This window comes from Aphelocoma coerulescens, chromosome 2 (genome assembly GCF_041296385.1).
Source record: "Aphelocoma coerulescens isolate FSJ_1873_10779 chromosome 2, UR_Acoe_1.0, whole genome shotgun sequence".
Classification (NCBI taxonomy): domain Eukaryota; kingdom Metazoa; phylum Chordata; class Aves; order Passeriformes; family Corvidae; genus Aphelocoma; species Aphelocoma coerulescens.
In genome coordinates, this window is record NC_091015.1 from 16903214 (window position 1) to 16929771 (window position 26558).

A 26558-nucleotide genomic window follows, 5' to 3' on the forward strand; every position below is an offset into this window, starting at 1 on the left:
GAGCTAAAAGCCTTTAGTGGATCTGGGCTACAGGAAGGCTCAAAGAAGTTACAAAAACTCCTGTTTTGGAAATAAATCCACACTGAAAAGCTGGGGAATAGCAGAATTTGTATCTGCAGCTGCAGTGTCTCAGCGGTTCTCTGTCAGCCACATACCCAGCCCCAGGCGACAGCCCTGTTGTCACTGCTTGTTGTTTCAAGCAAACCTCCCAGCACACCACCTACTTTGGGAGCCGCCGTAGGAACAGGGCCGGGCGCAGGCGGGGGTCGGGCAGCCGGACCCTGGAGCGACTGAGGTGGAGGGAGCAGTGCTGCATCGAGAGATGTCAGGACAGAGGGAGCAGAAGCTGTTGCTGCTGGGGGAGCCCCGAGCACCCACACCTGTGACACAGCCCCTTCCACGTCGTGCCCTTCCCTTCCGCAGCACGGCTGTAACACAGAAGGGCAGGGAATGTACTGCCCCAACCTGACCCCTGCCCCAGCTGCAGGGGTTTGTCTGTCCATGTGACACTTCAATACGTGAGCGAGCTCCCTTCCGTTGGCTAGATGGCCATAGAAAACTGAGCCTTTGCTTAAAATACAGGCTCCACTGGCCAGGTAAGAAGAGTCTGTGAGAGGTGCTAAAAAATCACTACCCGGGTGCCTCTGCCTGAAATACACATCCTTTGTTGAGGTTGTTCCTGAACAAAGAGGTACTGGAAAAGAGACTGTGACAGGGTGAAGAATACGGGGAGAGGTGAAAATAGGAGATTATTACTTAATGGTTTGTTTAGCAATACACGGTGTACTCACAGACACCCCAGACTAAATCGGGAAATGATGGCCAAGAACCAGGGCCAAGGCACAGGGACGCCCGGGGCTTGGCTTTCCCTACTGAGGGCGTGCCTTTGCCCCACACACCCTCTCAAACACACTCCCACCTGCACCGGTTTGAGGCACGGGCATGCCCAGCACGAACACACGGCCTCCGCAGCTGCCACAGGGAAGCGACGAGAAGGGCTGGGCACGGCCAGACACACGGATAAAGGCACGGCTGGCAGCACCGAGCCTGCAGCCTCGCTGCCTGCGTGGCCGGCATCAGGGCCTGCCAGGGCACACGGCTGGGCCAGAACCGGCTCTTCGGGCCCTTCCTGGAGTTTCCAAGCCATTTTTAAACGTTCCTATTTCAATTCCCCTGTTTAATTTCAGTTGTACAGTGCACAGTAACTGAATTTCGCACCCATCTTTCCCTGCATTCGCAGTCACTGCCTTTTACGTTCTCTCAGCAAGAATTCCATCTCCGCTGGCAAGGGAGCAGAATGTGTGGCTTCCCCGGGCACCCCAGCGAACCGTGACATGCAGGCAACACCTGGGAGCACCCCACACCTGCCCCTCGGCCGAAAAATCAGCCATCTGCCTCGTCGAATCCCGGACCTGGGGATCCAGCTGTGAGACTAATCTATGCAATACAATTTATTTTTCAATCATCCTCCCGGACCCCTGCAGCCAAACGCCGCCCAGGAGGCGCCGTGTCCGACGGGCTCCTGCGGCAGGAGTGGAAGCAGACGCTGCCGCCAGAAACCTCACCGTATTGTCCTTCCTCTGAGGGTCATTCCAGTGTTTTACTCTGAAGCACACGCAGAAGGGCTCCAGGTGTAAGCCCCATGTATTTCGTAAACCCCCTCCCAGGTTGGGGCTGTCACCCCGGGGTGCTGAGGAGCAGCAGCAGCCAAGCGAGGCGGCTCTGCACCCTCTGGGCTGAACCCCGCCACGCCACCACATTTCACAAAAGCCCCCAGCACCCGTTTTCAGACTTCATAAACGTTATTTTCATTAAAACAAATTTTAAAATGCCAAGATAGGAAAGCCGCCGATATTTACAGAGAGGAAGAGAAATGGTAATGTTGTTCTAAAGGGTCTTTTCTGGATGCAAAAAATTAAATAGGTCTATTATGTGAAAACAGGCTATAACAAAAAACTATTAATGAAAATCACCTAAGAAACCCTATTTTTTTTATTTCCCACATTCTACATCATTCTGTGCAAACACGTTTCCTATGCCCTACCCAGACATATCACATAGATCACTGGACTGATCGACTTTGCTCCTGTGGATATCATTTATCTAACTATTTATTCCAATATTTTGCAGACGTTTTGACAGCACTCGACCCATGCATCAAAACATGCGGATGGTCACTTCAACCTCTAAACGAGGAGGATTATACAGATCCCTCACAATCTTTACCGGGATCGGTCTGTTCTGTTCTCTTCTCAAAACCCGGGGTTTTTTTTGTTTTCCACTCAACCTCTAGTCACAAATCAGCCTTTTGTCTCTTTCAGTAATTGCTACACATTTATTTTTAAGCAATTTCTCAGTAATTCGAATTCCCTCCCACTAAGAGCTCCCCGGACTCCCTATTATTTCCCAATGACAGCGGTAATTGCGGCTCCGCTTTCTGCCTGCTCGGCCGCAGATTATTTAAGGCGGCCCCGGTGCGGAGTCGGGCGCTGCCCCACGCCTGGGCGAGCCCCATGCTGCCTCCCCGCCACGAAGCCCGCAGCGGGGCACAACTAACGGGGAATCCCAGGCAGGCAGGAGTCAACCCACCCCTGCCTCCCCCAGTGAAAAACAACAAATGGCTGTCAAAACAAATCGGACTTCAGTTTTATTGCTTGAGTCTAAACTTGAAACAAAATCCTCAATATTCCTATGTACGGCTCTGCTAAATTCTCCAATTTTTATCTTATGTCCTGCAAGCGAAGTAAGAGACACTGCAAATGGCCGCTCAGAGCTCGCATTTACAGGCCGTTTACTGCGATTTCGGCTGTTAAATGAGCTGGTCCCTGCTGTCCCCCGTGCAGCGACTCCCGGCTACCCCAAGCTCCGCGCCCGCCGCACCCCCGCTCTGCAGGGAGCAAGAGGCCATGGCCAGGGCATCACACGTGAAATGCATGAAAAGGAACGGCAGAAAGTGGTGAAGGTGGTGCAAAGTCTGCTCAGTGGCACACCCGGCAACTCCGACGCACAGAAGCATTAATTTTAAATCGGAAAGAGTGTGCGAGGCTGCACTGACAGCTACAGATATGGAGCTGCTGAAGTGGTTTATCATTTTGGAAAACGATTTCTGTCTCTGCTAGAAATTGCTTGGAGCTGACAAAATACGGTTGCTGCTTCAATCTTTAACGTTTCAAGCTAAATTGAAATGACACCTTTAATCAATGGATGAGACCATACAGGGTAGAAAATGAGCATCGCTATTACCTGTTTTAATTGCATACTTCAGAGTTGTTCTGCAGTTCAATAAAATTTCTTCCAAGGTCTGTGGCTGGTCTGCCAGTTCCCAGTTATATTCCTGGAGCAGCTCATTTGGATAATGGAAATCAATAACTTTGGTTGATCTATCAAAACTTTTCACCACATACTGAAGTAAAATGTCCACAACATCTTGTAGGAAAGACATAGTAGTTATTTCTCCATTGCATGTCGGCAGAAGATCTGGGAATGGAGAAATTGAAAAGTCAACTTCGTTTTATGACCGCATGCATAGATTTAAAACAAAGGCTTCTCCCATTTATGTTTAGGAAATCTTTATACAATGTTCAATAAAAAGAGGTTTTGTTTTCATTTAATAAGCAAATTGGCAAGGTTGTATTTCAAGGAATGTTCTGAGAGATAACACGATTTTATATCCTGTCTAAATTGGACTATTCTGTCCACAGTGTATTTCAGACTAATTTTTAAGACAATGAGAGCAGGGAAACAAGAAAAAAAGGGAAAACAAATCTTAGGAGAAATAAACACTGAGCAACAAATGCTACAAGCAGCACCCTAAAAACTGTCATTTGCCTTGCAATGAAATACCTTCGTGGTGACTCTCCTATGCAAGAGACTTGTTGATAATTTAATGTCCTTTTTTGAGGCAATGCTGCAGGAGCTCTCAGTGTGCACAAAGCTTTTGTTTAAGCGCGATGGCTCAGTCAAAGCCAGACTGTAGTGGAAGACCCTAATTTGGGGTCCCGGGATGCCGAGCAAACGGGAGAATTCCTGGCCAGCGCATGTCGCCGGGGAGCTGGGATTTACTCACTAGTGGAGACGCTACCTCCAAGGTCAGAAAAGTACAAAAATATCTCGAATTAAAGCAAATGAGTAAGAGAGCGCTCGATCTCCCTCCTCCCCTCCAATCTGAATTACATCGCAGGGTCTTCAAAGAGAAGGTCGCTGCTGTCAGTGCTCCTTAGAAAGAGAAAGCTGCAGGCTCCAGCACGTGGGATTTTACTGCTTTCGGTTTTTCTTTTCGGGAATTTTAGTTGTTTGAGTGATTTTTCGCGGGTTTGAGCAATGCCCGGAGGGGGCCGGGGCTGAGGGCGTAGAGCTCCGCCGCGCACCGCTGGGTCCCCACGCCTCCGCGCAACGCGGGCAGAGGCGATTTCCCCACCGAACCGCTGTTGTTTTTTTTTTTTTTTCTTGTTAGTTTTAGAGAAGCAGCGTGCCCCGGGAGCGCCGTTACCTGTTGAGTGCAGAAAGGCGTAATTCACGTCCGCTTTTTGACAACCGCAGGGTTTTTTGTCGCAGGTACAGGTCGGCTTAGGCTCCGCTACCCCCGGGGCTGCTGCCCTGGCGCCAGTTTCCACGGGCTTCTCGGCATCTCCGTAGAGCAGGGCTTGACAGCGACACGGACACACGGCCTCATTACCGGGCCATCGACCCTCGTCCCCCGCACCCCCCCCCCCGGCCCGAGTCAGGTCCCGGGGCGCTCCGCGGGCGCGCAGCCGCGCCACCGCCGCGGGCTACCGGGGCCTCCCTGCCCTTACCGCAGAGTTTGTTTCCGATCCCTCCCGTGAACTTCTGGGCAACCTGACACCAAGCTCTGGCTGTAAGAGAAAATCGAGCGGAGGGTCCGTGGGGACGGGCGTGGGCTGGGGGCGTCTGGTCCGACCCCCGGCGCCGCTCCCCAGGAACCCCCCGCCCCGCAGAGCCCCGCCGCGCTGGCCGGGCTCGAGCCGCCGTCGATCCCCGCCGCCCGCGCCGCTTCGTCCCGCCGGTCGAGCAGCCACAAAGGGGGCTCCGGCGACCGGGCAGCGCTGTCACGGCGGCTCCGTCGGACCGGTCTCGCCCGGCCGTTTGGCGTCCCCCTACCTGTGCCGGGGGTCTCGGCGGCCGCGGAGCCCTCCTCGGCTCCGAAGGGCCAGAAGCCGGAGCCGGGGCTTGCCATGGCGAAGGCGAACCGGCGGGGCGTGCGAGGAGCGGCGAGCTGCAGCCCAGGCGGCCTGAGCGAGTGTGCGTGAGTGTGAGTGTGCGGGTGTGTAAGTGCGCGCGGCTGCGCCAGGCGGCGGCAGGCGAAGGGGCGGGAGCGCCCCGGGCACGCGTGGGTGGGAGCGTCTCCTGTGGGTGCCCCTGGGGCGCGCTCCGCCGAGATGCCGCGGCCGCGCCCCGCAGGCGCTGCTGCCCGGGACGGGGCGGCCGGCTCCACGGGAAGAGGTGCCCGCTGAGGCGGCCACCAGCGACGGCGTCGGTTGTTCTAAAGGGTGTCCGCACCCTGCATCGGAGGATCGAGGGGCGGCGGTGGGAGGGCGATAGCACTCGCGGCAGACCCGAGCTATAGGGGCTGCTTGCGCTGGGGCTGCAGCTGCCTTGGGGGGAGAAGGCGAGCTAGGTGGCCTGTGCCGTCTTCACCCCACCGACGGTCCATGCGGCCGTAGCCCGGCGGGGAGGGAGGAGAGGGCTGAGCCTCCCGGTGCTGCTGAGCGGAGTGGAATGGTAGTTTTCCAGGTCTTGACGTGGGCGGCCGCGGTGGTCCAGCCTGGTACCCTGACGAGAAGGTTGGGACTACGGGGAAGTGTCCTCAGTCCTTGAAGATGCAAAGCGAGGGAAAATCCCCCCACCCCACCTCCCACTTTTGCACCGGGGCACCCCCACACGTACGAGCAGGGCACTCCTGGGCGGCGGCGCCGACGCCGGGACGGCCCGTGGTGCCGGCGGCGAGCAGCGAGGCAGTCCCGAGGTGAGGAAGAGACAGCACTCCTGAGCCTCCGCCGTCTCATCGGCCCGGCCCGGCCCGGCCCGGCCCACAATGACGGGCGGGCGCCCCGTCGGGCCGGGCCGCCGCGCAGAAGGCGCTGGTGGAAGGGCCCGCCGGGGGCTGGGCTCCCGCTGTCCCTCCTGCTCCCGTGCAGGCAGGGGGATCCTGGCTCCCACGGACGTGCGGGAGGAGCCTTGCGCGACGCCGCGGCTGCCCCCGCGTGTCCTCGGAGCTCCGGGGCACTCCCGGGGGCTTCCCGCAACATTCCAAGCTGGGGACCATGGTGGAGCCGCCATCCTCGCTCCAGCCCCGAAGAGGCAGAGGGCCCGGAGGCCAGACGGGAAGAGCACGAAAACAACTGTTCCCATTCCCTTCACGACGTCGTTTCTGAAGGCAACTAAACCTCCCTTTTCCACCCAGCCGGGTGTCCGCGGGAGCACGGAGCCTCTCCCTGTCGCGGCTGCCTCTCTGGCACCGGAGAGATTTCCAGCCCTGGCCTTGGAGGGAGGCAGGCGGGACCATACCAGGCCAGGATGCGGCTCTGCCGAGAGCGCTGGTCACGCAGGGCCCCCAGGCTCCTCGCAGCCAGGCCCTGCGGCTCCCGCCTGTGTTCAGCCGGGGGCATCTCTGCTTTCTGCGGGCACCTGCATGGTTACCAGGAGTGTCCCGCCATGAAACATCGCAGAAATGTTTCAATGCTTTAAAACACTGCCTGGTGGGAAAGAAAAAGAAAACCAGTCTAGGCATCTCTTCTCGTGAAATTAGTCTGTTCTAGTTGCCGCATCACATTGGCTTGCACGTAGACAGTAACTCCAGCTTTCCACGGCCAGAGGCTGCTGTGAGCCCTTCCCTGCCTTGCTCACTCATGCCCCAGCCCATGTCGGTTCTGGGTGTAATTCAGACACAACCAACCGTATCACTGCTTTGTGCATTTTTATTTACTTTACCGTTTTCATAATACACGACAAAGCGACTTTAAAACGGATTTCAAATTTTTAACAATTTATAGCAAATTTTACATTGCAGCACATTTTAATCTGGTGCACAGCCTTGTAACTAGTTACAGATCAGGAAGCAATGGTTATCTGTCTCTGGGGAAAAGGCCAAATGTGCATGGGGAACAGACAAAACCCAGCCCCTGTGGCTGACTGCTGCCGCCAATTGTCACATTTAGGAGAGCTGAGGAATGGAGTAGGATCAGGCCTTTATGCTGGCATCGTGAAATTTGCCTTCTTTTGCTTTGCAGCTGGGAACATGCAATTATGAATCCTGAAAAGAAGCGCTGCAATTATCTGTGTGGTTTCTCTGAAATAAGGTCTTTTGAAAAAGGAATCGGGGATATTTGAACACCGTGGCTATTGCTTGTATTTTCATTTAATTTCTAGTGGAACTGATTAAGAATGATCATTACATTTCGGCAGCTATCAACCAGAGAGTGTATTTCTATTCCTTTCTTGGTACCCCAGAGATTAAGATTCCTAAAAATCTAATGCAAATGAGAACAAAGCAAACATGATTTAAAAGTTCATCACTTAGTCACAAAGCTCAGAGACAGAGGAGAGGGCTGGATGTACTTCCCATAAATGGACATCTCCAACATAAAGATTATACACACAATATTGACCTTTAAAACTGGCTACTAGGTTTACAGTAAAGTCAATAATGAAACAAACTGCCATAGTATGCTATCCAATTAATTGTATATGTTCATTTTAATTAGAGGGACACTTGCCACAAACAGGTTATCCCAAAATTTAGTCAGTGTAAACTAAAAGCAGAAATTCCCCCATGATGCTCTTGTAATTTGTTTTCCCTGTAAAACAATTTATTAGAAACAATAACTAAGGTTTTCTGAAGGAGCATATGGGTATTTGAAAGCTTAACTAGGGAACTATAAAGTAAATTATTATTTTGATTGGATGAAACTGATGAAATGAAAAAAAAGAAATATGCACTGAGGAAACTAGATTTAAGCTGTTTAATGTCTAATAATTTTAGGATGTAGCAGTGGTACACAAAAGAAAGCTGATTTTTATATTAGGGAAGGATATGATATGTGACTGACAGTGTCCCTTTGCAATGGTGTTGGGCTGTAAACCACAGTAATTCGTATTCACATGAACACACACGTAAACTTGAAACATTGAAGATTAAAAAAAAAAAAAAAGGAAACACATGGTATAAAATGATTTAAAAAAATTATGCTAATAAAAGCCAAATGGCAGCAGGAACAGCAGCAGCAGCTAGAATGGCTAGATAAGGCGCCGGCGCTGTGAGGTCTTCCGCAGCAGTCGTCTGTAGTCATAGGGATTATCTTCGGCTTTACTCTCTTCCAGGGGTCTTTCTGCAACCCTTGACCTAGGGATTAAGCACAGAAGTGTTTTAGAAATTAAAGTCAAAACATTTACCTTGGCAAACATTCCTAATCGACTGCTTAACCTCCACCCTTGTGGGGGGAAAATAAAAGGAGAAAGAAAAAAAATCAGGTAACTTTGTTAGGCCTCTTCCTGTGCTGCACAAAACAGGCACCTCGGAACAAACACATTATGTGCTAGAAGCAGATGAACACAGAAGAACAACATGTTCTTCTATGAAGGAGACATAATAAAAGGACATAAAAACATTGAGAGGATGGGGATGCTTTGCAGTAGCATTTGCCTGATGGTTAATGCACCAGATTTTCAGTTGGCATAAATTTGTTTGCTCTGTATTTAACCTGCCTGTGGAGCTCCCTGTAAGTGTCCATCTTACTTTATTTTATTTTCAGATGGCAAGATGCATTTTGGACGTCACCTCTGACAGGCTGGAATGGTGACGTGGCATCAGCTGTTACCATGAAGCAAGATTAAAAATAAAAGACAGTTATTTAAAAAGTAAATTACTCTGAAATAATTACAAAAATCTGTAGTGTTCTACACTAAAGGTGCTCCCACCACTGGTCCTACACCAATGTTGAAGGTAAACTGCCAAATAAAAAACACTCAGTGCTTCACTTCTGCAGATTGAAATGGCTGTATAGTCTTTATATCCTTGTGACCCTATTCAAGAGATACTGAAGTGCAGAAATGTTTACTAATTGCATCCACCTACCCTCTGAGGTAACTGTTAATTTAAAAGTTACACATATTTTGCTTTACTCTGGCTACTTAGGCTGCAGTCAGAGCAGCATATAGTAAAGGGTGAGAAATTCCTTTTAGTAAGCTCAGTAGCAAGGCTTTCATTCACCTACACCAGATTCAGGGTGACAGATTTGGTGTAATTAAACACCTTAGAAATGCAACATTTTCTAATGGTTGTAAAATGTATGGTAATTCCCTGATATTATTACTTTTAATTACACATCTTCACAACGCTTTCCTGAAACTAATTTAGATCCTACGTGAAAAAAGGCCAGAAATGAAATACTTAACGGGCACAAAACATTCTACATTCTAAATGTTCTACAAACATTTTCTCTGTTACTACAGATACATTTTCAAATTCAGCCATCATCCCAGGCTTAGTGTTTCCCTTAAGACTTTGACCTAGATAGTTTTCCAAGCTTTTCTTATATTTAGGAACATGTAAGAAGATACAATTATATTAAGATATTATAGATATGTGTTTGCATGTGCAGTGTGTGTGGGTGCATTGGCAAGAGTGGGAATATGAATTTGCTTAGCCTGGCAGCGGTCACCCTCTATGAAGTCTACGTGGGAAGAGAGGAAGTTGAGTGAACCATCCCTTTAGGGTTTTTCTCCTTACTGTCCACCTTGGTGAGGTGCACTCAGGCTACAGACACCTGTCCTGCTACAGGACAGCAGGAGAAGGAGGCAGTCCAGCTGGAGTCTTACCTGCAGAAAACATGCAGAAAGTCTGGCACACATCCACCCTATTTAAAATCTAACTAATCAGAAATACAGTTTTTAGATTCTGCTTCAGTTTAATTTTATTTTAGATCAGAGATGCAGAATGTCTGTCCATCTGGCCCTTGGGAAACCAAAAACTAGCAGGTAGGCTAAATACCAATCACACTGGTATTTATCCCTCCTGCATGGGGAATGTTTCAGATATTCCCATTTTAAGACGGGAAATTTTCAGCTATATGTTTTACAAGCTGATTTGGTAAAATTCCATGGATAAATTATGTGCAATTTGAAAGTGCATTTCTTTTCTTTTCATTAATCTTTTGAATATCTCAACGAGGATATACAGTATTTATTTTTTCCTATTATTATTTTGTATGAATTACCGCTCAGTAGCTCTTAAAATGGAAGTCCTGCGCTCAATTGGGTGTCTCTTCCTTCTTGTGGTAGTACTGCTGTCCTTGGAGGTGGAGTCAGTGGAGGAAATTTCTTGGTAGTAGATATCTAAATCTAGCACTTTGCTCAGACTGTCAATAAATAAGAACACGAAGTTAAACGGTTAACTTTTCAATATTATTTTCAACATACAAACCCAAGGCAACCAAATACCATTATTAGTTCTGTTTATGTGGTGAGGATCTAAGGAAAAGCATATATAGGCACCAAAAAATCAGTCTCTGAAGTGTGACTACTGTACAATGTAGATATTGAGAATTTTGAAATGCTAAATATTTTTATATATTCATAAAGGAGACACAGATGACTGAAATTGTTTGGGTTTGCCACTAAACTCAGTGGAGAAGCATTTTTATGGTATAATTAATCTGGCCTATTTTAGATACCTCTTTGAGCAAGAAACGAATAATTTTCCTAAAGATGACTATTTTTTTCTCTGAGTATAAGAAAAGAGTCTAAAGCAACTGGTTCTGATACGGGTGTCAGTAATGCAGATATCTCTTATTTTGTTAGGTGAATGCTATCCTGAGTATTATACATACAGAAAAAAATCAATCCCATCATCTAGTTTAGATTGGCTAAGGAAAGAAATAATATCCTAAAAAGAAACTGAATAGAGAAGTTCAGAATTCAATCTTCACATTGTTAGAAACCAGAAGTAATTAATTGATTTCACTTGCTATGTTCCACTAATATGGAGTCATCACATGAAAGAAGATGCAGTCAGGGAACTGGTTAACTAGATTTAAGATAAGTGAAACCTAACTGAGGTCAATGAGAGAAAACACTAGACTTTGGTGTAAACACTAGATTTTTTGTGTTACAGGCTTTTCTTCCCCTAGACTAGAGCAAATAGGTGTGAAATTTTTTTAGGATCCAAATGACATGAGAAAAAAAGCTGAAAGAGACCAAACATGGGGGACATCAACATAAGGTCAGTCCTTTAAGCTGCAGAATAATCAAGTGCCATTTAAACTGTGGTTGAATGAAGCTCAATGCTGTGAGCACATTTTATATAGATGTAATGCCATGCAACATCCTTTAAGATACAAATTTTAGCCATGGAGTTTGTATTCTGCAGCCGAGGATAGTGCAGAGAGTCCATTCATCTGTCATCTATGAGCAGGCTGCCATTGCACACATGGTACCACAGCAGTGCCACTGAGGGGGCAGCAAAAAAGCCTCGGTATAGAAACACAGATAAAATAAAGCTTTGATGTATGTCAGGAGCTGTGAACCAGGTCTGCAGCACACGTAAGGATCTAAGATACAGAAAGGCAGAATATATCTATTGCTTCCTTTTTCTCTGCAGAGATCCATCAAAATAGGTTAGTTACACTGTGAAGAAACCACTTCTGGTTCAAATTTCAAGGGCTACTCTTCTTTAGCTGTTATTATTAGTCTTTGTTTTAATTTTTTATTATCTATTTCCAAACACTCATATATTTTTAGAAGAAAATTTTGACAATCTTTGTATTTTTGCCAACAAAAAAGAACTGGTTGCCCATTTGCTTTGACTAGAATTTTAAGCACCTTCAATTATTTTCTGTGTCAGAACTATCTTTGATATGGACCTTATCTTAACTTATTATAATGCTTGTGTTACCATGGTAAACGACCATGTTTTAGGAGAACGGAATGACTGATTTCTATAATGGATTTTAGTCAATGAAAATTGCATATTTTAACTTTGTTTACATGTCTCTCTGTGAATCACCAAATTACCATCCTTTTTTCAATTCTTTATTCTCCTGGTTGAAGTACAGCTAAAAACTATTCTAGAGTACTGGAATGACAATAGTGAGATAATGAAGAAAATTACCTTTCTTTTCTTGGTTTCCGTTTTTCATCTTGTATTGATTTCTAAGAAAATACAAAGTAATTAAAAATACGAAAAGGAAAGCTTATGCAAACATACAATTCATCAGTGTTAGGTAGGAGAATGGTATATATTTTTCATTAGAAGAAATTCTAGAGAATTAGCAAGTGTGCCAGAAAAATCTCTTTTAGGAACCTTTGAGACGGAGAATGAGATCAGCGTTGCTGCTCCCAAATTTGTTGCCATACTGGAAAAAAAAAAAAAAACCAAACCCAAAGTAATGATGATCAGAACAGAAAAAGAAGATCTAAATCTTTCAAATATAGCTGTTTTAATGAAGTTGACAACACTATCTCACTGAGGCAAATTTACTGTGATGCCATGAGAATTTCCATTAATAGAAGCAATGCAGTGGAAGGAGGCATAATCCTATTCTCATTAATGCCAATGTAGTCTTCACACAGGTTTAGTAGAATAAAATGGACAAAGGCCCCATTTAAAAACAGTATACTAGGTGGCAAAAGAACACTTAGGATACAAGATTTCTAAAAATGCACAGGAGAGAAGATTCATAGGGAATGTGAATAATTTCTTATCTCTAATAGAGTTCTATCCCTACAGCCAAAACAATGCTATGCTACAGCATCACACTTCAAAGGCATTATTTTTAAGTACTGATGGTCTTAATTGTGTTTCTTGCAAATGAGTGAAAACTTATTAGAATTTGTCACTGTAAAGTCACCAAGAATGAGAAATCCTGATGGACTTCAGTATGCAGGCAAATGAACATGACATATAATTCCAAAATGATAGGCTGATTTAAAGAAATATACCCCAAAATAAAACTCTACTGCTTTATATGAACAATGGGCTATTGTCAGGCTTCGTTTATACCTGTATACCCTTCAGGTCCTTTGAATGCAAGGAGACAAGTGAGAATGTAAGGTGTCTAATTAATGTCTGTAGCCTAATGTGAGAGAAATATCTGATTTTGCAGAAGATAGAGAAAATTTTTTTAAAATGCACTGGTATTGTGTTTCTTCACTTTCATATGATCTGGGCTTGATAATAATCTGTGAATGCCTGAAGGTCACAGAGATTTTTAATAAGGTAGAAAATCTGTAATAGCTGGGAAAGCTGACTGCCCTCTAAAGCTGACTGCCATCTAAAGTTAGAGCTTAATGACTTACTCAAGGTCTAAGAATTTAAGAACTAGTAAGTCTCCTTTCTAAGCTCCAGTATAGATATTTACATTGAACCTTTCCCTGACCAGTGAATTCCATGTCAGGAAGACAGGCTTCTCTTTTTCACACATTCTTGAAAATACAACTAATTGAAGGTAATATTGATTAATACCTTGAAAATCTGCTGCTGAAAAATTGATTAAAAATTTCCTGGCATTACTGCAGTTTTTGTTTGCACTGATGTCATGGCTGTTTTCTGATACGGAGCTGGCCATGTAACAAATTAGCTCTCAGAAAATACCACGTTCCTGACTATAGTCTTAGCTTTCTAAACAGGCATTTACTTCAGAATTACCCTTCTCCTCAGAAATTTCCTAATACAAATTCTGTATCATGCCTTTCATTTCAGTCCTTTATCTCACCAATCCTGCTTTCACAAAACAAATTTTATTCTTACATGCAAATTTATTTTTAAGAATGTAATTTTTTTTCAGAATATCACAGTTCCAAAGCTGTGTTATTTCAAAGTCCCAGAATAAAACATAGCTGTATTTGTCTTTTTTTGGTATGCCAGACACAACTGTCCCTACAGGCCCTGGTGACACCTTCTGTTGAAAGGAGAAGCAATTGCTATGGTTAGTTTATTAGCTGGGTTCTCACCGGCTGTTAAAATAGGTCACTAAGATACAGGCACCTCAAGCAAATCAGTTTAATTGCTTTTTTTGTTGGGAGTGCTTTCTGAGCTGCTTTTACATTTTCACTCTTTCTGCTTACTTTCTTGCCTTTTTTTCCTATATTTAAGGGCACTGAAGTCAAGAGGGGAAAGCAGCACTCGGTATCTGAACTTGGACCAAAGGATATATATATAGAGACACTCAAATCCATTAGTCTCCTGAGCAGTTGGTATTTGCCAATGCTTCATAATCACAATCTGACACATTTGTAAAGGAAGTTACAGTGTGCATACTAATACAGCTTATTTTAGTATTTGCTCTCTCTGCAAGATCAAGCACTAATTTAGAGGCTCAAAATAGCTCCAAACAAACCTGTGACTCTCCTGGTTCTCTCTGGTGACTTACAAAGAAACTATGGAGACAGGGCACTTGATTTGGGTATTGAAAATGCAAATGCTGTTTATGCATATAATGAAAATATGTATGTTTAGGTACAAAAGTAAATACTGGTCTGACATAGCTCCCCAGTCTGGGTAATTCTGTACTCCAATTTCAAGTCTTGTTTGAAATGTGAAGTTTGTGGCATGCCTCCTTTCAGCAGGACACAGGTTTTATGTTGCATTAGAAAAGAATAATGGGAATTGGGCAATTAGAAAGATAAGTTGGTGGGAATTATCTGACAGTTTTAGCCCACAAAAGCTTCCTAAACTCACATGTATTAGAGTGTAGTAGGTGGAGTCTTCTGGATTATTTAATGTCTTGGGCTTCCGTGGCCTTCTGGGGGGCCTCTGCATTGGGCGAGAGTCTTCTACTTTGGCCACAACTGTAAAAAAGCAGAAGACAGCAACGCTTACTTCTTCACAGAATGGAAAGCTTTTGGAAAAACAGGAGAGAATTTCACCAAAGAGAGAAAAAATTCCACATAGCCACTTTTACTGCTTGCAGTAACTCAAGAAAGCAACCGGTCTGGACATTTTCATCAGGGGAGAATGGGTTTATCCTTCTGAGTCCTGACTGCCCATAGGGACAAATGCCACATAATGAATGCTAGGCTGGAACAGCCCGAAGGTCTGCCTGGCACAGGCCTCTCCTGAAAAGGGCTGATGCTTCACATTCAGAAAAGGGCTCTGAAGGGTAATGGCTACTGTGAGGCCACTGCCTCATAACAGGGACCTGTGCAGCAGGGGTGATGTTTTTTTCAGACTCAAGTCAATCTTTAAGGTGCTGAATGAGGGAACTAGCATTAGGTCTCTGTTTCAGAGGTTGTCCTCTACACTATCATAGTGAAGATTTTCCTCCAGGTCTCCTGCTGAGGCTTTTCATCTCAAGCAAAATCATGTACCACTGGGCAACACAGCATGACCATGTCCATCGCATTCAATGTAGTCTATGTTAGCATACTTGAATTCTGGTCTCTATTTCTACAAAAGCTTTCTGCCAACACGTGAAAAATGCCTTCACTCTAATAGAAATGAAATCAAGATTTTAACACAAAATGGCAGTCTCCCAGTTCAGAGTTAGACATGACTTGTAGATTACATTGGCTGGCACATAGAGAAGTAGAAAAATATCTTGGGTATTTGCTTGTTAAAAATCTATATGCAGTTCTGACAGTGCTGGGATACAGGGCTGCTTGGGTTCATAGGCTGTTTGTCACAGAGACAACACAGAGTGCAGGGTTCCTAATGCCTTGGAAGACCACAGAATTGACCCTGGAGGGACAAGGGACGTACAGCCTGGTGAGCCTGGTCTCCTTCCCTTCAGCTTGAGCTACAGGAAAAGTTAATGGGGTGACAGCTATTCCTTCATGATGAAGGAGAAGGGGGTTGCACAGAGCAGAACACCAACGATAGAAATGGGTCATAGGGACACATACAGAGTAGTGAATGAAGTCACAGCACAGTGAACTAAGTGTCTAAGGTATCTTGCATTATCCAGTGAGGTCTGATCTTGCCCTTGTCCCATCACAGATATACTAAGGACAGTCCATGAGAAAAAATACCTCCTTATTCATAAATGAATATAGTGTGAGGTTGGAATGGGGATCTAGATCCCAGTGAATTACTAAAGTGTGTTTTGCTGATATAATCCACTTTCATATGAAGTGACTTTAACACCATTTTGTTCCCCTATGACCATCAGAAGCCCTTTTACATTATAAAAATAAAAACTCTCCCATGTACAGCAGACATCTTTTTAATTAAGCAGGTAGCACAATCATTTAAAATGAGAAACGATCAGTGATACATCAGTGTTGACTCCTGAAAAATTAGCTGTTTAAGTTTTTTGTTATGTGTGATAAATAAAGGCTTGTAAAGGTCACGGGTATATAGAGGAGCCAGAATGAATAATGTTAATTTAAATTGTAGTTGGATAATGATTACATTTATTGTTTTAGTTCCTTATCTGAAACGCAGACTGCTTCTTCTGTAATGAATAAACAAGTATCTTTTTAACATTTTGCACTTGAGAGAACAATGGTGTTTTTCTAAGTCAGGTTACAGCCATGTTTAATTCATGTTAAAAAATGAATTTTAGATGCAATAAATTCATTTCAGTAACCTGTATTAAATATAAGTGACATTCCTTGATTTCAATAGGCTTGACTGTGCTCTTAATGTGGGCTGTTGCTACCTTGCTGCATTTCAAATGGGCCACCTGGAGTTACCTAACTTTCCATTTGTGAGAGAGAAAAGGCATATCTTCCCTATTTTATTTTTAAACACAACAAGAGTCCAAAGTGGAAACACTACTGTCTTGGGGTGACTTTATGATGTATCCCGTATCGCTGCTCTATGCCCAGAAATTAATTTTGTGCCTTTCTGTGCCTTTAAACTGAGCCTGAGAGGGGGGAGAGGAAAAAACTGAGCAAACTTTACAAAGCAGTTGTTTAAGGACACAGATATACACAGATTCCTCTGCTTCTGCAGCAGCAAGAGGGGAGGAAGTGCCCTGCTTGCTTTCCAGCCAGCTTTCAGCTCCTTTTCTCTGGAGGGAGATGGAGAGTTGAACTTTGTTTTCCTGGGACTTTGGTTTTTCCCTTCTTCTCTTCTGGACTCTTTCAACATCAGAACACATCAGGAGAATTTTCCACCAAGGCCCTGGAGGTGGGCCCACGACCCAGCTCCAAGAAGGAGGAGAGAGACCACACCTACAGAAGCACTCTGGAATTTTCCCACGTTTCTCTCCACAGTGAGAGGTTCTATTATTTAGCATTATTACCCTTTTTCTGTGTGTTTGGTAAATAAATAGGTTTTATCTCTTTCACTTTCCTCTGAGGAAAATTTATTTTTTCCTGAACCTGTAGGGGAAGGATGGTTGTAACCTGCCTTCTATCAGAGGATATTTTCCTCCAAATTTGTCCAAACCAGCACAACTACCTTGAAAAAAAATTCCTTAAAATTCAGTGCTGTTGAATAGAAACACCTAACACCCTGTCTGTAGGATATTTTCAAAAAATTTGTCAAAGATCATGAAAATCTGAAAAAAGAAATGAAGCCAATTTGGGGGCTCTAGGAAAATCCCAATGAAAAGGTTCTCATAATGCCTAAAGATTTTTTACTGTCCCCTAAAAATTCACCACTGTGTATGCTGTTACATTATTTAATTCATCAGTGTCAAACAGATAAACCAGTATTGTATTCTAGATTACAATTATTCCAACTGAAATGACTTGTATACTTCTTGTGTGTGTGCTCTGCAAAGAAGACTGCTTTTTACATTCAAAAAATACCATTTTGACAATGATAAAGGTTTCAGTTAAAAAAAAAGCTTTTCAGCTCAGCTCTTGTGTTGTACATATGTATAAGCTGTGCAAAAGAATTGAGGGGACAGAAATACCATGTTGGGGCAGGCAGCCTTCTAAGCTTGGACCTCCATTGTTCCTTTTAAAAATTAAATATAGGGCTGAAAATGCATTTCTGAGTTTTGCCTCCAAATTACACAGTAAGGTTTTGCTTTCTTTGTTTCACCAGAAAGTGAAGCTGTGATTTCCTTTTGCACTTAGATTTGTGTTCACTGCTACCAAAATTCAGCAGATGTGGTAGTTATTTGTATTGGATAATATAAAGTAAAATTTGCTTTTTTATTAGTTTCTGATAAATACAGAAATCATTTACTTAGTAAAATTTAAGGTTGGGGGTGCAAATTAAATACACAAGTCTGGTAAACGGTGAGTTTGATGGGCTTGTTTTCCAGATGGCCTATACCTTTCTGCAGGAGGCAGTGAAGCAGAAGGGAGGAGTGAAATAGTAAATTTATTAACAGGGCAATTATGTTGCTTCTGTATTCCATGACAAAGAAAAGGTTTTTATTGAAGTCCAATCTCTGCAAAGTAAAGTATCTTGTAGCTTATTTTTCCTTAAGATTTCAAGTGTCTCTAGCAAGATCTGCCCATGTGCTTTATATGTAAAAGGAAAACTGATGTTTCCCCTCTAACAGTCGTTTAAATAGGTATTTTACAACAGTGGTACAAAACCCATTCACACCGTAGCTGTCGAAGCGCTTCAGAAGTGCCAGGTTGGCACTATCATCCCTATCCTCCTAGAAGGGTAAATAAGATGCACAAAGACACATCGAGACTTGCTTAAGGTTACATCACAGTTAATCATTAGCAGAGCTAAGGAGCTGAATGGAGGACTGTGCTGAGACTTTCATCTCTGCCGCCAGCCCACACCTTGCTGTTGTACCTGCCTGAAGAGGTGCCGTCAGTGCCGGGACACGCCTTAGGAGCAACACGTAGGAGAAACTGGAAACTTTGATGCAACACAGACATTGCTTTTTAAAGGGTTTACCAGGACGAAGACAGATTGAATAACAGGTTGGAATAGGGGGATTTTCCTCCTCAGACTTCCCAAGTGTATTCAGTCAGTACTTGGTTAGTCAAAAAAAAAAAAAAAAAAAGAGGTTGGTCCAGTGATGATAATAAACATTAAAGTTGTTCTCCATGAGAATAAATGAAATACAGAGTTAAGGGTCAGGAAAGGCATGTGAACAGTGTGGCTGCCAGATAACATTCAAGAAGGTTTAGTAAATCCAAGAAAAATTCTTTATTCCTACCAGTATCTCAGCTAGTTCATTTAGCACTACCACAAAGGTTCCTACTAAGTTGCATACACCCTCAATTCTACAACATATTAATACTTTCATACTCAGGCCTCACTGAAAGCTCCAAATATGCTGAAATGTTTATACAATATTTATGTGTATCCTGGACACCACCACAAACTACAGGAACTGAGGAGAGCTGCATGTGCTTGAAACGTTCAAGGATGAGCAAGAAATGTTTGAATAAAGATGAATCAGTATCAACAGCCCTTTAGGTTGAACTGTGTCTGCACATTCTGACATACAATGATAAGCTTGCAAGACAGCAGTCTCGAGGAATCAACATTCATGGAGGCTAATGTAAACTAACTATGACTTACAACAGATTTTATACTGAAGACTGGAGAAATAGTGTGGTTACAGCTGTGATAAACATCTAAGGGACAAAAGGTCTCTATTTATTAAGCCACCTGAAGAAACAGACAAAGCCATCTTCAGGTCATTTAAGTGAAATGTTACATGGTTGATTTAGAGCTGTTCCACATCTTATGGAGACAGAAATATAAAGCTGGGCTCAGAATTAAGCAGGAAGGTAAACAAGAGGAAAAGCAATAACTGTATAGGTTTTGTCGAGGCAGTGGAAAATAATCAGAAGAAATGGAAATATAGCAACTGGAATTCCAGGACTTGATAATAAGAAGCGAATGGGTACTACTGCTTACAGCATTTATGTGCGTACCTTTTTACTGTTCTAATTGTACACAGCATGAGGATGTAACTACTCAAGTTTGGAATTTGCACCGAGAAAAGCACTGCTCTTCAACATTCTGATTAGTAACTTTTAAGTATTTTTAATTCATGGGATGTTTAACACAGCCAGATTTGGAAATTACTGCTGATGGCTGCAAATTCTTAGCAATCTGGAAAAAAATAGAGGGATTACTCTGCCACAGACCTACAAGTTCAAACTGCAAAAGTCTGAGAACTTTCTGATTGCATACAGCAGAGTAAGTCCCATGGCCCCACTGAGGGAAGCAGTTTCAGTCTCTGGATGACACTAATACAGAATCACAGAATCATAAACATTGGAAAAGACCTCTAAGATCACCAAGTCTAGCCTTAACCACCTTGCCAGTTAGACCATGGCATGAAGTGCCACGTCCAGCTGTTTCCTGAACACCTCCAAGGATGGTGACTCCACCACTTCCCTGAGAAGTCCATTCCAATGCTTAACAACCCTTTTGGTGAAGAAATTCCTCCTGCTATCCAGCCTGAACCTCCCCTGGTGCAGCTTGAGGCCATGTCCTCTCATCCTGTCACTGGTTGCCTGGGAGAAGAGGCTGACCCCCACCTGGCTGCACCCTCCTTTCAGGCAGTTATAGAGAGTGATAAGGTCACCCCTGAGCCTCCTCTTCTCCAGACTAAACACCCCCAGGTGCCTCAGCTGCTCCTCACTGGACTTGTGCTCCAGACCCTTCACCTTCAAAGCTTTGTTGCCCTTCCCTGGACTCACTCCAGCACCTCTCATTTCTCAAGTCTGGTCACTTGAGAAATGACTGCTTTTTAAGAGAGGATATTTAAGGAAGATGGCTGTACTTCACTTCCATGACCTCCCATATCTTATGCTCTGCCATGAATCTGAGCAACTCCCAACACAGATCTTCCACATCCTGGCTGTATGGTGCCCAAAGGGCCACTCTTGTAGCCAAAAACCCCCAGCCAGCAGTGCTTGACTACCCTGTTTTTCTCCAGTCCCACACCTCAGTGCTCCTTGGCTGACCACTCACTTGCAAAGAAGAAAGTCTGTCTGGTGCATACTGCTCTGCTCACCCAGTGCTATACAGGCTCCCTTTTCCTTGCAAAGCCTGCCCATTAAATTCCCGTAAATAGTGCTTTGACAGCCTACAGCAGGAGGAATCCTGGATGAAAACTCTGCTTGTCTCATTGCCTCATTTAGCTGAAAAGGTCCTCAGCTGCACCGGGGTTCCTCATACTACGTAAATTTCATTCTAAATATAGAAAATTCTCTTACTGAGATTTTGTACTTGAACTGTCATTTAATAAGCAGAAGGATGAGCACTATGATTCATCTGGAAAAAAAAAGAAAAAATATTTGCTCCCATAATGGTCAAATTCCCCTTACTTCAGTCTTTGATCTCAAAAAACTTGACAGCAGCCATTTGTGTATCTGTTCTGACACCACAGCAACCCAAGGCTCACTAGCAGTCAAAGGTGCAGTTCTGGGGTAAAGCCATTACATTTGGCTGAAAGCATGTAAGCAAGCAAATATAACCTACTGAGAGATTCTAGGCACAGGGAATTTTGTTTATTTCCCGAACTTTGTGCAGCTTGCTTTATGCATTTTATAAATACGAAGAAACTCATTTAAGAACAACTTAACCTTGTGGATTTAAGATTAATTTAACCTTTTGCTCAGATGTTCTTTGAACTGCAAGCTTTGCATTTTTGTTAAAAACAAACAAACAAAAATATGAACATTTGTCACAGTGTGCCATCAGCTGTCCCTTAGTTCCTCCCCTTCTGTGAGTAGCAATGCAGTAAAATATTTTATCAGAGGAAGTGGTAAGTTCTCTTATTGCACAATGGGCACCTAGTCATAGACAAAGGCAGCCAAGCTCTCCTATCTAGCTATAAAATACAATTCACATGCTACAGCTGTAAAACAACATATAAAACTAGTGAAGCTGATGAAAAAGTGTAAATAAATGTAAATCACCAAAGTAATTACAAATAGGTAAATACTACATGATTTAAAGAACACCTAAAGCTCAACAATCCCTGCCTTCATAAGAGTAGGACAGGAAAAGTAGCCATAGAGGGAAAGCTGCAGCAAAAGCATATCCCTTCTGTAAATGTGTGTGTATAAATTGTACTGTAACACATAAAGTAGGCAGGAAGACAGGAAGGTTCCTCCCTGTTTATAAGGCAGTGGATCACCATGTCAGCCTGCTTCCCTTTAGCACAACCATCTGCAGTACCTTACCTCAAATATTTGCGGGTTTTGTAGTTATTTTACTATATTGCATACAGGAAGAAGCACAATGTCCAGAATGTTGGTAACTCTTGTATTTTAGAGAGTACAACTTAAATTAACTGAACATAGGCATATTGTTACTTAAATATTCTCTACACCTAGTTAGATTGTGCTTGCTGCAATAGACATCTACTTAAGACAACTACTATCAGCTTTGTGATAAAGCCGGTTTCCAACTGGCTTAAAGGCAAACTGTGGAATTACTGCAGTGTATTGCCTTCACTATCTGGTACATTGGTCATAGCCAGAAAAGTAAGAGTTTTCCTGTCATGTGAATTACATTCAAGTGTAGAAAAAGAACGTTCACATTCCACACCAAGAAAGGCTTTTCAGTGGACAGGTTAGCATACTTCACCACTGGAAAGCTTCTGCACTGTGACACTGCGGGGTTTTACAGCACCGTGACATTTTCAGAGATAAAGGGAAGTGGCTGACTGGTCACCCCTTTAGGCAGGGATGGATGCACGGGTGACAAACCCTGGCAAGCTTTTGTCTCCTGTAAAGCTACTTAAATTAATAGCAGTGTGAAGGGTAGACTTCACTGTATTTTGCACATAGCAAGAACATACTGGTTCCTTTTCACCTGGTTCACTCGTGCAAGTGATGAGATCTTTAACTGATAAAACGGGGATTTGTATATTCCTTTTCCCTCTATCTACCTCTTTTCTCTAGCTTCTGTTGGAAAATGTGTTAGAACCAAGAGTTATTTTCCAAAGCATGCATTTTTAATTTCTCAGGTTTATCTTGTCAAAAAATCTGCAGTATTTAATAGAGAACTCAGTACAAACCCATTAATGACAATCACAAACCTTGCTCTGTCTTTACTGAATGATCATGGCACTTAGCTTTCCACTTCCCATTTCTTTTCTCTTGCAGACTTTGGTCTTGGAAACAGGCTGATCACAGATCACCTACCAGCAGCCAGTTTACACTTTGAGGTGTAAACACCAAGCCCTCATTTTTAGCATCTTGCCCATTTGAGAGGACTCCAAAGCAGGATTGAAGTCCTTTTAAGATCTTTTCAATGTAGTCATAGGAACAGAAAGAAATTTCATCATGCATGACAACTGAATCCACAATATTATAATGAAAACAGCACAACTAGCTCTGGGCAGTGAGAGACAGTCCTAGATCTTATCCCAGCTCTTCCCCAGAGGCAGTGCAGTGGGCTCGCACGAGCCCTGCCACACAAACGGAGACACAGCCTGCTACATCTGCCCTCATCTTCCTCCACCCAGGACATGAGCTGAGGAAATTCCCTGTTAGATCTATTCCAACAGAAGAGGCTTGAGCAGCTCAATCAGTTCTTTGTGGTCCTTTTGGTGGGGCACAGGTCTTAAAGATCTGCATGCTCAAAATCCCATGCCCTTTTTATTCTCCCGGTACTCTTTGCCACTGCCACCCAAGCTGCTCCAAGCATGCTTGAATTTTGGGAACCTTCACTGCCCATGTTAACTGGAATATAAATAACTCTGGAGGGTATTTCTAGAGATCATGCCCTCTTAAAGTGTGTGAGTTAAATGGATGCCAAATATTAATAAAACTTTGCTTGCAATTTTAAGGACATACCCACCAATATGGGCAGAAATTACAGGTTTTGAATAACCTAAGTTGCATCTGTGGATAGCTAAAAATTCACTCAGCATATATGTGATAAACTTTAGTAAATTGTTTGACATATTACATAAAAATGGTTTTGTTTTTAAAGCACAGTCCCATATCCTACCAATAGCACAGTTGAGTGACATGAGTTAAAAAGAGCCAATATGGAATTTTTACTAAATAAAAGTATTCCTAGACATTCTGTGTCTAGGTCTCACAAAGATTCATTCAGCAATCCTAAGCAGCACTGAAACAAAACACCAAGAAAAATGGTAACTACATAAATCCCAACCAGGCTTGGATATTTCTTTGGAAACTGTGTTCCAGCCATGTACTGATATGGGGCTTAGTACAAAAATATACAGCCTGAGTAATATGAGCAGCTGGAGTTAACTCATCTACCAGTTCCCTGGCCTTTAAAACATGATCAGGAGCAGCTTCTTGTCCCTCCTGTTTATGATGAAAATTCTGCTAACAGGTTAAACATTACCTGACTGACAAACATGAGAAGAAAGCCGGCCATTAGCTTGCTTATCTTTGGACATCATCACGGGTCTCAGCTGATGGGACAGTATCATTTCATTCAGTTTTTGCTGCAATGCTAAGTAATCTTCAGATAATTTTGATATCTGAAAAAGACATTTTTATGTTATTATAGAAATACGGATACATGTTCAAAGGTAATCAAAGGTAAAATAGTGGACTAGAGAATTAATTTAAAAGGTATTGCTCCACCTACTGCAGTGTACACCCCCACCACATCTACCTCCTCATCTCTTGAAAAAAATGAAGACAGGAAAAAAAAGAGCCACAGGAAACCCCACACTGAAGTCCAGTCCTACAGCTACTTCTTATTGGTTCACACGTGTGAGCAGATGGTGCCTTGCTGATGCAAGATTGCTTCTACACCTGTAGGCATACTTCTCTGCACATGTGCAAGTCTCTGACATTGGCACAGCAACCTCAGATTCATTTACAGGGACATTTCATGAGTTTACTGAATTAGGGACCTTGATGGGTAAACAAACATTTCAACAAAGGCAAAGCTTCTGCATTTAACGTAAATCAGATTAATACTATTTTTGCCAGTACTCTTTGTCTTTTCCTCCTTCCTGAAAATGCTATTTTCTCCTGCAAACCAAAATAGGCATTTTTATGGAAAACACATTACAAAATCTCCATCTTAGTTTAGAGAGCAAAACCTTGGTGCCATCGAAGTCAGTTAAATAAGTCTGCCATTCTGTCACTGCTCAGAGTATTATGCTCAACATACATTGCTTACAAGCTTCTTACCTGTCGTGAAAAGGCTGCCAAATCACAAGCCTCTTGCTCTGGGTCTCCCTTCAGTGTCTTAGAGTCTTCAACCTCTGTACTGATGCTTCCCCTACCTTTTGTTGTTTGGGGATTGTTATTTTGAACGTGTATCACTTCTGTTGGCTCCTTTACTGTTTTCTCTTGACTTTTGCAAGGTAGTTTTCCTTCTTTTCTGAGTTGTCCCCTCCTTCTGTAACCCCGGTAATTGCTCTGAATTACCACTGCTGCCTTCTCTTTGTCTTCTGAACCTTGTTTTTCTGCCTCAGCTTGCTTCCATGAGCCTCTTCTTAGTGACTCTTTTCTTGTGATTCCTTTACCTCCTGTAGGCATCCCTGCTTCACGCTTTAGGTGGTTTCTTTCCACATCTCTGTCAGCCCTGGGCTGGACCACAGCAGATTCTTGATTTTGCCAGTCTGCACTGAGTATGTCTCGATTATCTTGCTCTTGCTGGGGTCTAGATTCAGCTGAGATTTTGACAGAAGATTTTCTGGGTAACTCTTCCAAAGAGTCCTGTTCTTCACCTTCACTAATCCCTTCTACTGCCGGGTTCTGCTTCACAGAAGGCGCCTCTCCTTCAGCAGATGTTTGCTGTGGCTCCTCTACGTTCCCTGTGACACTATACCCAGAGCACTTGCTGTCAGTGACAGCATCAGCTTCATCTTGAGTCTCCTCACCTACCACTTCTTCCACTGTATCACTTTGAGCTGGCTGCAGCTGTGCTTCAAGGAATTCCACAGCAGATAATTCGTCTTCTGTTACGGCACCTGCTTCTTCTTCTTTTCTAGGGAGGGCACTCTTCACTTCAGTTGGACTTTCCTCAGGATCTTGAGGTTCTTCAACATTTTCCTTCTTGCTAATGGATGCTGCATTTTCAATTTCTTGCTTTCTAAGTGATTCCCTGAATGGAACAGAGTTTTGGGCAAAAATTACAGCTGAAGAAGATGCAGAATAGAGACAATTTTACAACTACCTTTGGTGGTCTTTGTGTACTAACTGGCAATTTGATACATTGCAACATGCAAAAGATTTAGTGCCTATAGCTCGAATGAAAGGTAGCAATTTCTGTTGTTGTTGTTGTTGTTATTATTATTATTATTATTATTATTATTATCATCTCTTAAAGTGAAAATGGATGATATTATTATCATCATCATAATCTCTTAAGTGAAAAGGGACATCCCTGTTAAACTTCACAGAAAGAAGACAGGAAGACAATGTAGGCTGTGTGAGGGCTGATAAACCAGTAAAGAATTAATTTAAATATTAACAAAAACATAAGGCATAAACCTTTTAGCATCTCAAGAATGTATAAATACACACCATCCTAAAGGTATTCTGTGTTTCCTCTGTCATCACCTTTGCTTATCTTGAACAGTGACTTAAGATGAGAACAGTTCCTTGCAGACATCTGTTTCACTCTTGTCTGAACACTTTTTATTATGAGCTAATTCCAAGAAGAGACTCATCTACGGATTACATTAACATTACAGGTAGGTACAGTATTGTTGATCTTTCTCCTAAATATGCCTTTTTTCCTTGGGCTTGAAAAGATGAGAAAATTT

The 26558-nt window shown here is 43.3% G+C and overlaps 2 protein-coding genes across 4 annotated transcripts in view; both read right to left on the bottom strand.

Moving 5' to 3' along the window:
* The window catches only part of GAD2 (glutamate decarboxylase 2), a 39552-nt gene extending 34292 nt beyond the window's left edge, over positions 1 to 5260 (bottom strand). The window contains exons 1-4 of one of the 3 annotated variants that reach the window (XM_069006604.1): positions 5119 to 5260; positions 4794 to 4853; positions 4490 to 4642; positions 3244 to 3477 (exon numbers count right to left, since the gene is read on the bottom strand). In XM_069006604.1, coding sequence (XP_068862705.1) covers positions 3244 to 3477; positions 4490 to 4642; positions 4794 to 4853; positions 5119 to 5194 — 523 coding nt within the window. In that variant the 5' untranslated portion in view covers positions 5195 to 5260. Of the gene's footprint in view, positions 1 to 791; positions 858 to 919; positions 1011 to 3243; positions 3478 to 4489; positions 4643 to 4793; positions 4854 to 5118 lie in introns of those variants that run through there. The other 2 variants (XM_069006607.1, XM_069006608.1) reach the window with 2 other exon arrangements.
* Positions 5261 to 8159: 2899 nt separating this feature from the next.
* The window catches only part of MYO3A (myosin IIIA), a 116370-nt gene continuing 97971 nt past the window's right edge, over positions 8160 to 26558 (bottom strand). The window contains exons 30-35 of the mRNA XM_069005741.1: positions 24976 to 25894; positions 24173 to 24311; positions 14693 to 14802; positions 12125 to 12165; positions 10233 to 10373; positions 8160 to 8359 (exon numbers count right to left, since the gene is read on the bottom strand). Of these exons, the coding sequence (XP_068861842.1) occupies positions 8254 to 8359; positions 10233 to 10373; positions 12125 to 12165; positions 14693 to 14802; positions 24173 to 24311; positions 24976 to 25894 (1456 nt within the window). The 3' untranslated portion in view covers positions 8160 to 8253. The remainder of the gene's footprint in view (positions 8360 to 10232; positions 10374 to 12124; positions 12166 to 14692; positions 14803 to 24172; positions 24312 to 24975; positions 25895 to 26558) is intronic.